The 18432-nt window shown below is 36.9% G+C and overlaps 1 protein-coding gene across 1 annotated transcript; it reads left to right on the forward strand.

The window, feature by feature from the left end:
• The first annotated feature begins 10585 nt into the window (after positions 1 to 10585).
• LOC132058412 (wound-induced protein 1) lies at positions 10586 to 11327 on the forward strand. The gene has a single exon (XM_059450921.1). It carries the CDS (start codon positions 10705 to 10707, stop codon positions 11158 to 11160), a length of 456 nt encoding a protein of 151 aa, XP_059306904.1. The 5' UTR covers positions 10586 to 10704; the 3' UTR covers positions 11161 to 11327.
• The last annotated feature ends 7105 nt before the right edge of the window (positions 11328 to 18432 follow it).

Raw genomic sequence — 18432 nt, forward strand, 5'->3', positions numbered from 1 at the left:
AGATTGAAAGCGTAATGATAATTGACTAGTGAAACTTGAGTGGAATTACCTAGTGTTTATTAGAGAAGAGCTAAGGAAATTAAGAATCTTGATGTTATGATGAGTTGTAGATAATGTACGTTGTTGATCTAGTTTAATTGCCATGCTTATTGTGAACTCTTTTACTGATATGTGCCTCTAACCATTGTCGGCCTATGCTGCCTACTCAGTATGTATTGATTGCACTGATACTACTCTTACTACATCCCTTTTGGGGTGTAGAGTATTTCAGGTGATGAATTGTTGAAATGTTTGGAAGATGCACGGTGCCTATCTCGAAGGCCACCGTCCCTTTCATTCCGGGACGGGGGTTGGGTCTTATTTATTATTGTGCTCCTGAGTCACTTTAGTCGCTCTTATACTAGTCTAGATCAGGTCGTGGGAATTGGAACGAGTCATTGTAATTATTTATTTGTTGTAATCACTTCCGCTATTTGAGGTTAATATTGATTTGATTTCCACAGGTAATTATTCATATATTGAAGCAAATGAATTTGTTCTTTACTTGGAAAATATGTTATTTGATTGAGGGTTCGCCTACCGAAGTGGGAATGATAGGTGCCCGCGCGATTCTATATTGGGTCGTGACAAGTTGGTAGCAGAGCCTAGGTTACCGGTCTCACAAGTACAAGAGCAATGTCTAGTAGAGTCCCGTGGAATGGTACGTAGTCGTCTGTGCCCATCCACGGAAGGCTACAGGACATTTAGGAATTTCCCTTCTTTCTTTCAAATCTGCCACTTTGGTCAAATTGGTATCTCGGTGTGTCCAATTGGTATCCAGATGATTCCAATTGGTATCTAAGTGAGCAATCATGTCGGGTTACGGATCAGATCTAGTTGGTGTTGGAAATGTTTGATTTAAAATTTAATTGCGAAAGTAGTTCGAGCACGGTGTTGATGCTACTGCCCAGTCGTTGTGCCCCAACGGTCAGTCCACCGTTGTGGGGTTGCCGCTGCGGCGGTTAGCCCACCACTATAGCAGTACCCTCCGTTCATCCTTGACCGCTCCTGCGGCGCCCCTACCGCCAAAGCAAGACCACTATAGCGGTCTGAGAGACCGTAGAAGCGGAAGTCCTGGGTTCAGAGATCTAAACTCCTCCCCTATTTTCAGCTTGTTTCCCCTGTTTGTACCATTCAACAGACCAGATAAAAATAGCAGCAAACCCAAACCATTAGTGATATAAAGACAAGCCTGACAAAGGAAAAAATCATTCAAGTCAATACCACAGACCTAAATACGAATGCCAAAAATAAGAAACTAAATAGTCCAACATTCAAACCGAAAGTATCCAAACAACAAGCCCAAAACAAGGCTAACCAAGACCAAAATGAAATTATCCAAAAAGATCTAAGTAAAACCAAACAAACCAAAAGGAAATTGTTTCAACAACAAAGCCCGACATAGGCAACCACAACACCATCATAAAAAGGGGGGGTGGAGAGATCCCTAAGCCATCCTATCGCTCGTGGCCCCTGCACCATCAGAGCTGCCGACATCCTCCATTGATTTGCTCCTCTCACCATCTCCCTTGGCCTAGCTCACAAATGAATACTGGTCAGAGTCAAACTCATCCTGAATAGGCATCTCCTCGCTAGGGTACATCTTTCTCCATAAGCCCTTGATACCTCTCCAAGACCTCAGATGGACCTTGCCGCGAGACTTATTCTTGGCCTGCTCCTTCTTGAAATCAGTACGAAGCTGGACATGATCTGCAGCCAGAGAAGTGTAGACGGTCTGCAAAGTAGAGAGTGACTCACTCATCCCTTTCTACGCCTCCAAATAGCCCTTCATCTCCTCCCTGGTAAAGTAACCCTTGCCAGCACTGGAAGAACCCACCTCCACTGAAGGCCTCGGCATACCCTAGAACATCGACATCATCTCGTCAAAGCGAGTATCAATGCGCTCAAACGGGCCCTAAGCAGGGACAGCCCCAGCTCCATCTTCACCTCCACACACACTGGCGCTATCACTTGTCCCCTCAACAGTCTTCCTCTTCTTGCGCTGGACGGAAGTACCATAAACAGACACCTGTATTGGGTGGGAATCAGCATCGGAATCAACCAAGTTGTCCTCAGGCCTCCTATGGACCCCAGCCCTCTTGCACAATGAAGTGATCAATGATGGGAACATCAAACTCGACGCCCCAGACCTCATAAAATCCTTTCATTCTTCAATCAACTACGAACCTACATTCACAAGCACGTCATCTAGGATGCAAGCAATCAGAAGGGCCCTGGGATAGGTCACGGAGGTGACATTACTTGAGGCACGGACCCGGCAGGAGATGAGGTTAAGCCACCTCCTAGCCTCAGCAGTAAATTTATCGCTCCCTATCCCCACCCTGGACCAACCCCAAGTGATAGAAGTTCTATCCTTTTCGGCCACTAACTTAGACATCAGCCACTTACCATTGTCAACAGTATTTTTAGCCTCCAAAAACTCCATCGAATGATTCTCCACTTTGTGCACCCAGTTTATTGCCCTAGCCCCCACCTTCACGGAGACCTGCGTATCCCAATCGACTGTAGGTAGCATCACATAAAATTCCCTCACCCTGGATCCTTCACCAAACGCATCCACTTTATCGCTTCCAACTTCTCCAGAAACTCAGGAGAACATTTCTCCACATTAGTCATGTCAAAACCTCTCTCTAACAACAAAGTCATACGCTTCTGCTCCAAGAAACGACGCTCGCATCAGGGACTGATAAAGATTTGATAGAAGGGTACTTGCTCCTTTTGTTGTTCTTGTTATTTGGCTTCTGGATTTTAGCCATTATACCTACGAGGAACGGCATGTTGTGATACTTAATGTACGAGATTTGAGGAATCAAAAGCTTACATTCTATGCTCTAAACCTCAGCGAAATCAATTGTCAAAAAAATTCTGGTGCCAGTTTTGTGCAGGTACCGCTGTAGCAGTCACTTAGACCGCTGCAGCGGGGATGCTCTGGCAGAAATGGAGACCGTTCCCACATCCCCTGCCATCTCCCTTCCAACAGCTTCAGTTCCCCCTTATGCGCTAAAGCGGGACCGCTCCAGCGATCCCCTGACCGCTGAAGCGGTGTCATTTTCTCCAACAAACCTGATTTTTCCCATTACCCCAAGGCCTCAAAAACTTATTTTTATAAACGGATCGAGAATATATCAAGCATGCAAGATGTTTGCAGCCCTTAGAACATAAATTCTAGCAACAACAACCCCAAAATTCGAGGAAGCCAACACTCTATTTCAAAACAAAAATTCCTTACTATGTTTAAGTTTTTCAATCCAAATCTGTGCATTGACTACTCAATATTTGATGTATAGATTATTCTAACATGAAACAAGTTGTGTAATCCAGTCTATCAACACCCATTAAGTCCATCAACCAAAATCCAAAAATCTCAAATTTTGTGTTACGAACCCGTTTATTGAAGCATGAAAACTTAGAATTGCAAATTTCATTACCCTATTATTAGTAGAGGAGAGTGATTTTTTACCTTAAGATTGGAAGATTTGGCTGTGGTTGGTAATGTTTGTGAATAACCTTTGAAGCTCCTTTTTCTCCTTTCCTTGAGAGCAATTTGTTGTGGTGTGAGGTTGGGTTTAGGTGTAGATTAAAGTGTGGGTTGTTAAGGGGACTTTATTTGTGTTTGAGAGGGAGTTAGGTTGTTATGTTGGGTTAAGAGATAGAGAGGCAGTCGAGGTTGAGGGGGAATGTATTGAGGGGAATGGGGAAGGTGGGAAGGGGCAAGGCCTTTTATTTTCTGAATTCCCGTCGACCATTCCAGCGGTTACCTGACCGCTTTCGTGGTGCCACTACAGTGTTACTCCTGGCCGCTGAAGTGGTCACCCAGATTGTTGTTCCCAATGATTCGTTCCATTTGATTGCTATCCGAGTAGAAGCCTTACCCATATGTGCCCTGGGGACCTACGATTATAAATTCACCCGCTTCATCCGAGTTATTACCCTTGCGATTTTCTCATGAAGGCCAGCAGTCAAGCCATCGCCAATTGTATATCGTTTGAATTTAAATCGTGCGTGGTGATCTTCCTGGTAAGTCTAGGTGGGAATGGTAGCATAACTTTTCACGACGAAGTAAGTTGCTCCAACTCAACGCTACCAAGTTCCATTCATGAGCTTACTTCTTCATGCGCCTTGGTTCGCCCCTTACCGTTCGAGAACGAACGGTTGTTTAATTGGTATCTGATGTAATGACCCGTTTAGTCATTATCGTAAAATTCTGAAATATTTCGCAACCTTGACATCCTGGACCTTTTCAGTTTGCTAAGTATTTCTGACGGACATCTAGCCTAATGGGACCCGTTATACGGGTAGGAATTAAAATATCAAAATTTGGGTCGGGGACCCAGTCAGGCCGCCCCAGCGCTGGGATGACCACCACAGCGGTCACGCCCCAGCGACCACAACCCCGCTGAAGTGTAGGTGGGGTGGTCTCATCAGGGCGCTAAAGCAGCATGGCGGACGCTGAACCAGCTGATCGAACGCTATAGCGGTGAGGCGCAGTGAATTTCCCTATTTAAGAGTTCATTTCGGGATTTGACCCCATTTTATCAAAACCCTAAAACTCAGCCGCCCCTCAAGACTTTTTGGGAGTTCAAATTTAGATCTTCTTGGTAATAGTAATCTCCCTAACCTCTCATAATCTCTTCTTTCACATAGCTAATTGTTCCTAAGTTCTTCTCCTAGAAGCAAATGAAAATCGGTGTCATCAATTTCTAGACTTAGAAGGTCAAATGGTTAGCATGTTCTTCTATGGATTATATTGGTTCAATCTCTCATGTTCTTCACCCTAGAATGGTTACCAACTTATATTCTCATCTTTTTCGTAAATTGTAAATGGGTTCCTTCCATAAATCTTGAAAATGGCTTTCTAAGGAATATAGTTAAAAAGGGTGACTTAACTAAGCTAGTAGCTTAAGTGGTTGACTTTATTCATGAATGGAGGTTAATAAATCGCTTAGCTTTGTGATGATGGGAAGAGAGTGTATTTAGTGATAAAGGCCTAGAAAATCTAGAAGACGTCTAAATTCCCAAAATTTCTTTATCCGAACCTCTTATAAGTGCTCTAATGGTGATTCTTATTTTTGGGTCTCATGATGGTTTCAAGTCCCTTCGTGCAGATTATGACGTGATGAATGAATTGAAGATCTACGGATGTTCGTGACACCCGCTCGGCCTCGAGGTAGGTTACGACTTCCTTTCGATAGACTCCGGTTAGATTTATATATTCATGTAGTAGAAGAAACGGAGAACACATGTATAGGAATTGGAGATTTGGGATGGATTCTTGTGATGGTACTGTTATGTGATATATGTGTTCGGGGTTGTGGCTTGTAGATTCCCTAGGATTCTTGTATTGGTTCCCCTGAAGTATCGGTAGATTTTAGGTGACTTGGAGGTAGTTGTTGGTACTTGTTTTTTCTATGTTTCTTGATGAGAAATTTTCGCAAGATGCACCTAATTGGTTCTATGTTATAAATAGTGGATCGTTATTGATATTGAAACGGATAAAATGTACCAAAGATCGTGAATTGATTCTAGACTGGGTATTAGTGTGGTCTTGTAAGTAGAAAGTGGTATTATCATAGATTAATGTTGATAGGCAGTAAAAGAAGCGAGGTGATATTGTGTGCGACTAGTCCGTGTAGATTATCGGAGACTATTGGTATATCTTATTCATGATTTTGTGGTACCTCACTTGTTGATGTTTGATACGAGGATAGTATTCTATATGGCTTGTGCAATCTTTCATGATATTGCTGGCATACCCATGCTTGGTACGTGTGATATTGATCTGATTATTGATGTTGACTCATACATTGCACGCATTCTCATCCTTCATGATATACTGTTGATACACTGATGATACTTGAGGAAACACTGTGATGAGTTGGGCTCAGTTTGGATGATGAGTGACGTGAGAGTCCGATATCCGATGGTTGTCCCGGAATCGTGGATTGAGTGGTAACGGTTGCCGAGGTTTGTGCCGGAGGCGTGAGGTACATGGACTCCGCGGGTCCCCCATGGGTTGTGATACCGAGACGTCGATACTTCCGTTTGGGGTACATGTGTACACAACATTGCATTGCATTATGGCTTATATTGTGATGATCTGGTGATTTACTTGTGTTTTTGGTTCTGGATTGGATATATTGAGACTTGACACGATTGGACTTAGTTGTTAAACCATAGGCTATGATCTTGAATTATTCTTATTGAATGTTCGTTGTTCCAGTTGTAATTGTTGGTTTTCTAAAAATTAGGTGATTAATGATTATCACAAGGACGAGTTAACTTCTATACTAAGATTGAAAGCGTAATGATAATTGACTAGTGAAACTTAAGGGGAATTACCTAGTGTTTATTAGAGAAGAGCTAAGGAAATTAAGAATCTTGATGTTATGACGAGCTGTAGATAATGTACGTTGTTGATCTAGTTTAATTATCATGCTTATTGTGAACTCTTCTGCTGATATGTGCCTCTAACCATTGTCAGCCTATGATGCCTACTCAGTACGTATTGATTGTACTGATACTACTCTTGCTACATCCCTTTTGGGGTGTAGAGTGTTTCATGTGATGAATTGTTGAAATGTTCGGAAGATGCACGGTGCCTATCTCGAAGGCCTCCGTCCCTTTCATTCCGGGACGGGGGTTGGGTCTTATTTATTATTGTGCTCCGGATTCACTTTAGTCGCTCTTGTACTAGTCTAGATCAGGTCGTGGGAATCGGAACGAGTCATTGTAATTATTTATTTGTTGTAATCACTTCCGCTATTTGAGGTTAATATATTGATTTGATTTCCACTGTTAATTATTCATATATTGAAGCAAATGAATTTGTTCTTTACTTGGAAAATATGTTATTTGATTGAGAGTTCGCCTACTGAAGTGGGAATGATAGGTGCCCGGGCGATTCTATATTGGGTCGTGAGAAACATAAAAAATTGGCCTAAGCTCCACAAGATATTCTTAAATGTAAGAATTTGCAAAATCATTACTTAATGTATGCAGCATGTACGTACAGTGGACTATCCAATATTAATGGTTCTGTCATTACAATATATAGTTGGTGTGAGATAATGCAGGCAAACTCCAAGAAATTATGAGACACCCTTCGGTTCCTTTATTTGCGTTGTTTGAGATTTTGAAACATTTATTTAAAAATATATTTTATAACATTAATCATTTCAGAAATTATTTTATAGCATTGATAATAAGTGGTAATAATTTATTTGACTAAACAACTTTTATCATTTTTTCAAAATTAGTAATTAATGACTACTTACATTTTTGTAGCATGGGTGAAATTGGAGGAGGACTAATGTCTTTTGGTTTTGTAAAGTGACAAATATTTCAAGTCAAATCTTTTTTACTGGAGTGAAAGATAAAAAGGACTAGAAAGAGTAGTTTAATTTGAGAAATGTCTCTCAAGATTAGGATTCATAACACTAATAATCTCTCTTGTGGTTTGTGCTATATTATACTTCCTCATAAGTCTAATATTGGTCAAAAAATTGCAATATTAGAATGGGCATTTTGGTAAAATTCTAATTAATTATCATTAACGAAAATAAGATAACATAATTGTTACATAAAAATAAAAATAAGCGATATAAACGAAATATCGTAATTAATTGATTTCGAACAAAAAATATAGGACATGGTAGGCCAGTAAAAATTAATTGATTTTTTTTCTTTTCATTTTAGTCTAGAAGCAGAAAATTATCTGAGCAATGCGACATACTTGCTTAATTTAATAAATCACGTTAAACTCTAAAGAAGAAGTTAAGCATTAAAATTAGTGTTAGAAATCACGTCGTAATACAAACCATTATAAAAGAGTAATTAAATGACGAAATAATACTCATTAGTCATTATTAATCCTGACAAAATTAAATTTGTTGAATTAAATAACCAAGCGATCACCACAATTATCTTGTAACAAGGTCTCCTGCTTTACGTTGGCAAAGGGACAAAGAGAAAAAAATAAACAGAATCTGTTGTCCTTGGCTATTGTGCGACACCCTTTCGTTAATTTGTTAGACAAATAACATTTTTTTTAAGAAGTATTTTAATTTCTATTCGTAATGATGAGCTTTTGTAGTCACAAAATTATGATGACATGTTTAAAGTCAAAACTTTATTTCGAAAAAAAAAAAAATCTAATCCGATCTTCAGGATCTGCATTAGGGTTCTATATACAGTACTTATAATTTGAATTCGTGTTAGGAGGTCTCACTTTAAGGGTAAAGTGTTCCTTATCAAAGAAAACTCTATTTTCATAGCTTGAACCGAAATATATGATCAAAGACGAAAGACTACTTACACCCATCACAATTTTATTTTTTTTAAAACTGTATATAGTCAAATACCGCCATATAACATGAAATGAAAAAAAGCACTCGTATTACACTTTCATATATGGCACAAGTCTACAGTCAACACAGAGCAGGAAAATTTGGAACCAAGGAACATGAAAATAGAAAATGGGATAATTCGCTGGCTTTCACATCATAGACGTATATAGTGTAAATAAAATACTCCCTCCGTTTCAATTTATGTGAACTTTTTCAAAGTACGAGGGTCAAACTAACTTTGACCTTAAATTTTGACATAAAGTTTCAAGTTTATAAAAACAAAATTTTTATATTTAGAAACTACATTAAAAGTACGATAAGTCATGATAATTTATAATTCAAATAACTTAGAAAAAATGTAAGGAAAACATGATCAAAGAATCACCTCGTAGACTCCCCAAATAGTAAAGGGTTCACATAAATTGAAACAGAGGGAGAATTAAATTGGATTATGAGAACGGAAAAGGGCCAAATATACCCCTGTACTATCGGAAAAGGGCCAAATATACCCCTCGTTATACGTTCTTTTCAATTATACCCCTCACGTTATACTTTGGGTCCAAATATACCCCTCCCGTTATACTTGGGCACAAATATACCCCTCATTTTAACGGACGGACATATGTCATCATTTTATTGCCTATTTTAATTATCTCCTAATTAATTAAAATCTAAAACCCCTAACCCATACTTATACCACGGAAAAGCAAGCTCAAAAGACTTCTTCATCAATGGATGCTACGATTAGAAATATCTCGTCAAAAGCTGATAACATTATAATCAAAGAAAACACATCTCATCAATGGCTTCAAAATTCGAGATTGCAACGGTGATTTTCAAAGGGGTGGTGGGGGGTTCGGTGGCGACGAGGAGAGAGAGGGAAGAAGGGCGGTAGATTATCGTCGTCGACACGGAGATGGAATCACGAAGGTAAAGTGATAAAGGCTTCCACGTCAATAGGGAAGAAGAAAAAAATTGAGTTACAATGAAAAGGAAATTGCTACGAAATTTTCGAGCCATAGCTCTGAGAAGGATAGTAATGGGGGAATCAGAAGGTCATAAATTTTGAACATATGTGAGGAATTTTTTCAATAGGAAGAAGAAGAAGGAGCAAATGATTGAAATTCTTGAGCCAAACGAAATTGGAATTGGGATTATTGTTGGTATACAGTTTGTTTACTATTTCTAATCACAGCAGACATTGATGAAAAAGCTTTTTGAAGCTTGCTCAGGGGTTTTAGATTTTAATTAATTAGGAGATAATTAAAATAGGCAATAAAATGATGACATGTGTCCGTCCGTTAAAATGAGGGGTATATTTGTGCCCAAGTATAATGGGAGGGGTATATTTGGACCCAAAGTATAACGGTAAGGGTATAATTGGACCGAAAGTAGAACGAGGGGTGTATTTAGCCCTTTTCCGATAGTACAGGGGTATATTTGGCCCTTTTCCGTTATGAGAATCCTATAGGAAAAATGATGTTTCAAATATAAAAATTGATGATCTTTTATTAGTCAAAATTGAAGAAAACGATAGAAATTAGCTTCCATCATGCGCAGCAATTTTTTTTTTCTTTTGAATTTTTACTTAGTCCTTGTTACAAACTATATATAAGTCATCGTTTGTCTAAAGAAGTTCTTGTTCAATTTCCCCGAGATTAAATTTTCAATTTTGTCTCTGTCGCCAACACTTGAGACTGCATATTCTCTTTTGGGAGCTAATAAGAGCTTTTTTATGAGTTTAAATTTTATATATTGACGGTTAAACAATATTTGCACATGAAATTACTTATAAGATAATTATAGCTTTATGATACATATTAATTGATAACCTGTAAAAGTGGTAACCAATATGCTATAACACAAATCTTAAAATTACCTTTTCCACTTGCTTTATAGTTTTGCAAAATGTGTTCTTTTTCTATTATAGAAACGACTGATTAATTTGAAAGTTTTTATTCATCAGTAATAACTCTCAACATATAATTTAGTTGATAAACATCTTGGAGATCGAAACAATATAGTGCCACCGAACCTTTTCCCATAGTCCAATTGCATGATTTAAATGAATTTATTTGGGATATTCAAGTCCCTATTGTCATTAAATTGAAAGGGAGTGACCACTAACCTATCTAGACACCATATGTACTCAAATTATTCTTCTATATAAGCGTCTTCCTTTAACCAAACCATGTATCTCCGCTAAACTTTCTGAGTTCCCAAAGTTTGTGGATACCTTTTCCCTTCCTTTTTCCTTCTAAAAATTGCTCATTCCATTTCAATAGATTCCAAAACAAACATGAACTCAGAAACAGAAAACAAGAACAAGGCCATAGTGAAAACTCTTTACAAGGCATTAGCATGTACATATGGTGACACTAAAAATGTCACCGGACTTATTGCCGATGACTTAGAATGGTGGTTTCATGGGCCACAAAATTGTCACTATATGATGAAATTGCTCACTGGAGAAATATCTAGTAAGAATAATTCTTTCAAGTTTGAGCCAAGAAGTGTAGATGCTATCGATGATCTTGTGATTGTTGAAGGATGGGAAGGTGCAAAAGCTTATTGGGTACATGTTTGGACATTGAAAGATGGTATTAGTACTCAATTTAGGGAGTATTTCAATACTTGGCTTACTGTGACTGAATTGAGGCCTACCGGTTGGGTACGCTCTGCCACCACATTGTGGCAGAGCCACCCTCGAGACCTCGCGAAACGTTCACTGCCAGGGATTATGCTAGCAATTTGATGGTGGTGAATGAATGTTTCATGTAGTACTATAGTCCATTAGGGAAATGAAAGCAGGGTGTGTTTACCTTCTTCCGTACCTAAGTGTGAAAAAATGGAAATGTAAGAAGTTTGTTTATATATCCAATCGATTTTTTTGATGAAATATTATACCCCTGTTTCACTTTATTTGTTTTATTTTTCTGTTTAGTCCGTTTAAAAAAATAATGATTTTTTTTTGTTTGACAACTCTTTAATTCAAACATTTTATCAATTATGTTTAAGATTACAAGATCAATTAAAACATATTTTGGTATATTTTACATATCTTTAATTTATTTTTTTCATTTTTGAACACCGTATCAAATTAAGCCCCCGTTTGGCCATAAGAATTATTCAATTTATTCCGGAAATTTTTTTCACTTTTTTTCGGAATCAGCGTTTGGCCATGAGAATTCCGAATACAACTTGAAGTTGTATTCCGAAATATCAAAAACTTGTTTTTCAAAAATGTTCACTTTTTTTACAACTACATTTCACCAAAAACTACAATTTCAAAAACTATAGCCAAACACAACTCCAACTCCAAGTCCAACTCTAAAATTCCAGAAAAAAGTGATTTTTTTTATTATATCTATGGAAAAACGGGACCTAAAACTAGACAATTGAAACGGAGGGAGTACTTATTATGAATTGTTGGTTTAACACTTTGTATTCAGAGTTTCATGTTAGGACACACCACGAGGAATGACATCTTTTTTGGCAGCAATATGTGCCAATCACTTTGGTCTCTGCAAAAGTACACTTTTCTCCTGGCGATTGATCGAACAAGTTACCGTAGAAAGAGCTACTTCCGTCAGCCCCAAAATAAATATTACCAAACAAAAATTACGTCCATTAAGAAATTAATAAATATAATGTGAATTAAACTAATCCATCTTTATTTATTAGATATTTTTTTGAAAATTAAGCAATATTAATAAAGACTACTTCTTTAATGTTAAGGAAGATAGTTGGAAACGCTTATTAATTTTTGTCTTAATTTCCTGAGATAACATTTATTTCTAAATAATTTTTGTTTGTTAAGATGACACTTATTTTGAGATGGAGGAAGTAGTTTTAGTGGCCGTGCAACATTATACTAATGACGATTACATTTAGGTAGCTATGAATTTGTACACAATTTCCCTTTCCCCACAAGAAAACAAAATATTAGTATGGGGACCTTTAGGAGTCCCCACGAATAAGTTCAAATGATTGGACTATTCTCAATGACATTGAGATCGCCGTTAAAAGTCTATGCAGGAGACTGTTCCACTTTTTTGTCACCAAAAGTCTGCATTTCTTGATGTTACACTTTGCTTTACGGTGATATTGTATCTTGCACAACATGTTATTCCAGGCATCACATATTTTTTGCTTATATAAGAGATGCTCCCTGGGATAAAAACCCTGGGATAAAAAAAAATCTACTTAGCCTTCTTTTCTTGGATAAAAAAAAGAGTTCACTTAGCAAATCAAGAAAGAATTAACCTTGTTTTTTATATTTGCCCTTATTAAGTGTTATATGATAAAATCCTATTACCTTTTTAATTAGGAGTAATTTAGTCAAATTACCTTTTATTTTTGTCAGGAAGTATTTTAAGCTTGGTATCATTTAAATTTAAGTATTTTTTTTGATCCGGAGGGAGTAACAAATATTAATATTTGAAATTAAAGATGTAACTAGTAGAATGTATGGGTTCTAATTAACTTGATAACTAATTATTGCTCAAGTCAAGTATATTGACCAAGGATAAGGTGATACAACTCATGTAAAGAAACTATCCAGTTTAGCAAACAATACCTACCAATATTAGCCAATTCAAAAACTAATATCAGTATTAGCCAATTATCATAAATGCTACCAAATTTAACCTTAAATCCTATTACAATATTATACTCATCTCTATTACAGTGAATGAATCTTCGTTTCATTCCTTGGAGCAGCAATTTTCTTCTGAATCATTTTTTCCTCTCTATATATTACTATGAGTTTTGATGAGCCAATTTCGTTGAACATTATGGTGATTTTTATCACAAGAATGAAGTCTTTCGAAAAGTTATGAAGGCCTTCTGCTTCTCTTCTACTTCTCGAAAAGAAGCTAAATCAGTTTGGACTTCATATTTGAAGTAGGAAAAGTGAGCTAAAAAACTAAATTGTTGTTTGAAACAATGGAAAATGTCATGGCTAGCCATAGAATGAAAACTGGCTTAAGCTTGAGTTTGAATATTTCGGTTTTCGAAATTGGAATTTATTTTCAAGTGGGTGTTGTTGGAATGAGTCGATTCATTTTAAGGAGTTTGAATCTCAATTTTGGGACAATATAGTGGAGATTGGAGGTGGCTTGAATTGAATTTGAACGAATTTGAAGTAAAAGATGAACATGGAAGAAGATAAGATGTATATCCCCGTATATCATTTGTGTATCCCACATGCATCAAGTGTGTATCCCCAATATATCCTCTGGATATCCATGTATACCTATGTGGAAGATACGTGTGTTGCCGCAAAAAGTTTTAAACTCGATTTTCAACTACGAGTTTTGATTGGATTTGCTGTTTTGATTAAATAAAAAGCCCAAGCGGTCAACAATTTTTTTTTTAAAAATAATTAAAAAAAAACTACGAGTTTTGACTCCAAACCCGTCTAAATGACCTTCAATCTTCCTTAGTTTTGTATATTGCCTCATCTATGTGTTTTTAACGAATTTAACTATATCCGTTGAACAAAAACAAAAAAAAAAAAAAAAAAAAAAAAATTACCTAGGTTTTTTAAATGTTGTATGTCACTGATAACTTCGTTTTGGTTAGCTTTGATAGCATGCTATAATGGCTAATTGTTGGTAAGTAGTGGTTATTTGTGGTTATTTCTGTAGTTCTCTCTACACTATATAGTACTGGTAGTTGAATACAGTGAATTAGTGATACTGATTGGACTGGATATGAATTAGAAGGGTCCTTATAATCCGAATGAGGGATCATTTGCTATTAGGCAACAAAATAAGTAAATAACGCGCATATTGAATTCAAAGGGGGTTGTTAATACATGTATATTACTCTTTTGATTATGAACATGGTCTATTCATTATTTGGTTCAGTGAATAGGTACAAACTAATCATGTGTTTAGTTTAGGACCGGATTAACTCAACTTTCTATGACTGTCGAGTCATAACATTTTTTTCATCCTATTCTCACTCATAACTGAAGCTGCTTTTTGTCTCATAATGGCGCTATTGAGCTTGTTGGTCGACTAATGAGCTTAATGTAATTCCATAAGCTACTACAAATTGGGAAATTGACACATATATATCAGGGATGGAGTTAGGTAAGGTTGAGGGGTTCATCCGAGCCCTCTTCAGCGGAAAATTACATTATATATATAAGGTAAAAAAATTTCTATGTATATATAGTTGATGTTGAACCCCTAACTTCTTCGTATATTTATTTCTTCATATTTTTGAACCCCTTTAATGAAAATCCTGGCTCACCCACTGATAAGTATAGGTTCAAAAAAATGGTAGCCGTATAGCCAAGGTTATCATATGGAAATTGTACAAAATATAATTGGCATTTGGTTATCAAAGGATACAAAATACCTGAAAATGACAGATTTTGAAGATCTTTCTGAATTCATGCCAAAAAATATGTATGTATTGCTTAAAATAGGAGTTGTTTCATCCGCTTCCAAAATTTAGATTAACAAGGCTTGCCCCTTAGCTTGTTTTGAATATTTATGTCCCAGTGTATGTTTTGAACCTTTGTACAAGTTGGTTTTTCTGTATCGGACTTATAGTGGTGGTTTGGGTTACAATCTGAAGGACTCGGGTTGATTTTCCACACTATTGAGACCTTTAGGAGTTGCAGAAAAATTCAGGTCGCTGGCTCTGGGCGCCAAATTGTAGACAGTATATTAAACAAAGAACGCGAACCAGTTTTTTTATTTTACCATTTTTAGACTGAGAGAACGGATTGGGAGATTTTGGACTTGGGAATCAACCTTAGCTTGTGATTAAAGTGTTCTAAACGCCCTTTTGAGATTATTCCATGAAAGTGTGCTCAGATTTACAATCAAAATAAGAATTGAATGGTAGAAATTTGCGATTTCAGACTCATGTTGCTTCCAAACGCACACATAAGTATACATAGTCGTCAAGTAATATCGCTCCCACATAGACTTGTGATTAACTATTATTAGAATTAAACTACTCTAAATATTTATTCTAGCATTTTCCCAAGAGTTGATTTTTTGATAAACTAAAACTACTTCAAGAATTTAAAGGAAATTGAAATCAAATGTCATCACCAAAAAATCACATTAACTGTGAAGACACCTACTCCCAACCCGATAGGCGATTAAGCCAATTTTAATTACTTAAACAATTAATCAGTGGAAAACTTGCAGTTTGAACATAGAAGATAACTCAATTATGTCTGGACTCATACAGGTTCACCAAAGAACGATTAATTACTTTTAGGTGATCTTAGAGAATTTGCTAACCTGTATTAACTAATAGCAAAAGAAACATGCATAGATACCTCTATAGTGAGAAAACAGATCGATAATGAAAACTAGAATGAACATCAAGGACAATTGTTGTGAATTCGCTGCTTCCTTCATCGAAAATATCATTAAGACTTGTCATCGACTCCATACAAATGAAAGTGAATGATGGCTCATTGTTTGACTTACATATGAATTGGAACAACTTTTTTTTTGGTTTTTCACCCGTCAAGTACCCGCATTGGAGCTTGACTAAATCCAGATCGCACAACGCAGGCCCATTTCGCGCGCTCTCCCAATAATTTTTTCCATTCTGCTACAAACCCACCCTCTTAAGGGTGAAGGGATCTTAACCATCCCACCACAACCGGCGTTGGTCATATGGATTGGAACTACAATCTAGGGAAATGAGGGCTTAAATTTTCTAACTTCAGCAAAAGTCAAAAATTAAAACCAACGCTCTGTATGAGGCTTTGTACAACAAAGTAAAACAAAAGAAGAAGAATAGCAAGGGGGAGAAGACTAATAATGCACCTTATAAATAATTGCCTTAGGTTTCTTGGAGAATCATTAAGACCATATATATGCAACACTGACTACAACGCTTGATCCTTCCTAGCTGGATTGATCGTCTAAAAGGATAAGTCACTGCTGTGAAACTACTAAAATGAGGCCTAAGAACAATTAAACATGTTAATATCAAAACAACTCACTGCCTAAGAGAGGCTAACAAAGTCGCAGATCATTTGGTAAAGCTGGCAATGAACAGTCAAAATAGCTCTTTTTTTTATTCTCTACAGCATCTTCCAATTGGAGTGAAAGGTTCTATTTACTTGGACAAATGTCAAATGCCTTCCATAAGACTAAAATATGATAAGGCCAACTTTTTGTTAGCTAATCTTGATTAGCTTCATATTTGCCGGGGTTAGCGTGTAGATAGTAGCCTCCTAACCCTCCTTTTGTCAAGAATAAAGTTTCTATCCTTATGCCGTATTTTGAGGTAAGGTCAAGCCCGCCTGTTGTTGGATTTGGTTCACCTCCGGTGAGTCTTCTCTCCATTTGGTCCAGTTGCCCTCTTGATTTTTGACGCCTGTCACTGACTGAATCTAATGGCAAATAATTATTCTATCACATGGACCGTCACTCACACAAACTAACCCAGCTAGCCCTCTTTCTCCTTTCCTATCCCTCCCATGTCCCAATTTGCATTTTAAAACACGGTAATTACATGGGTAAGATTCTTGTTGTTGCAACATAGATGCATGGAACAAATTGAGCCATTGTATAATCACTATATGGCTATTTTCATTTTATTGTGGTGGAGAAGAATCTTAATTTTGTTGAAGATATAGAAACTTGAATTTTTAGAATGACAAAAAAATTGTTTTCAAATATATTGCTGAGAAGCAGTTTTATTTTGGAATTAAATGGGCTATAGTTTTCGTTGTACTTTGCTGCTTTTTCCACGACTGTTCTATAAATATGTACTGCAACTAATTATTAAGCTCTTTCATCATTTTGATTCAGTTCGTAATAATCCCGCAGCTCAATTTTTCCAATCTCACAAATAATCTCTATCAATTTTCAATTGAAGATTGAAAGTTTCGTTATTCACATATGAAAAATAGTTAGATGCTCACTAGAGGTTTAGCATCATCGTTCACTGGATAAGTTGGGAGGGAAAGGAGAAAGGGGGCTAGCTGGGTTAGTTTGTGTGGGTGAAGGTCCATGTGATAGATTAATTATTTGCCATTAGATTCAGTCAGTGACAGGTGTCAAAAATCAAGAGGGCAACTGGACCAAATGGAGAGAAGGCTCATTGAAGGTGAGCCGGATCCCCTCTTGTACTCTTTCTTTTGGGATTTAACACCCCGCTTAACAAGGGAAATTTTTCTAAAAAAAATCGGTTAACTTAAAGAAGCAAACAACAGCAACACAACCCTTCGAACAAGAAGCCATTAGGTCTCCATTGCAGATCTGACTCATTCGTCCATGCACCCAATATCAGAGACGGATTCAGAATTTAAATTTTATGGGTTCAATCTATAGATTTTTAGCATTGAACCCATTATATTTTTAAAGTTAGGGGTTCATATCCACTATTTATTGCAATTTTAATAATTTTTTACACATAAATTTAGGCTCCGCGTCCAAAGTTTAGGGTTCAGTTGAACCCTAACCTTATTGGCTACATACGCCTCTGCCCAATATCCATGAACATTGCCTTCCCATCATAGAGCAAAAGAGATTCGACCAAATGAGATTCTTCATCAAAGGATAAACGCTGAACTAACTCCACCAACACATTTAAAGATTGTTGCTTCATCTCCACCTTGAGGCAGGCCATTATTACTCCTCCAGAAGGATCTTGGGGTCTGAGGAAAAAACACCACGAATTTCCCATCTTGTGGGAGGCCAACCAAAATAGGAATATGGCTGTAGAAAACCAGTTCGGGAAATTGATGTAAAAGACATTGTGATATGAACCACCTGCTAGCCTTAACACTACTAAAAAACTGCCAAAAATAGACGGACAAAAACCGACGGAAAACCAACTCACTACGTCGGTTTTTTGCATTTCTAATTTTTTTAATTAGAAAACCGACGGACCACGTCGGTTTTTTTGGCAGAATTTTGAAAATATATTTGCGCCAAAAAAAACTGACGTCCCAGGTCAGTTTTATTAAAAAAAAAAAATTAATATAAAACCGACGGACAACGTCGGTTTTATTTTTAAAAATATTTTAAAT

Source organism: Lycium ferocissimum, chromosome 5, assembly GCF_029784015.1.
Source record: "Lycium ferocissimum isolate CSIRO_LF1 chromosome 5, AGI_CSIRO_Lferr_CH_V1, whole genome shotgun sequence".
NCBI classification, from domain to species: domain Eukaryota; kingdom Viridiplantae; phylum Streptophyta; class Magnoliopsida; order Solanales; family Solanaceae; genus Lycium; species Lycium ferocissimum.

What these genes read in the sequence shown, in the direction of transcription:
- LOC132058412 (XM_059450921.1), top strand. Translation starts at nt 10,705, where the DNA reads ATGAACTCAGAAACAGAAAACAAGAACAAGGCCATAGTGAAAACTCTT.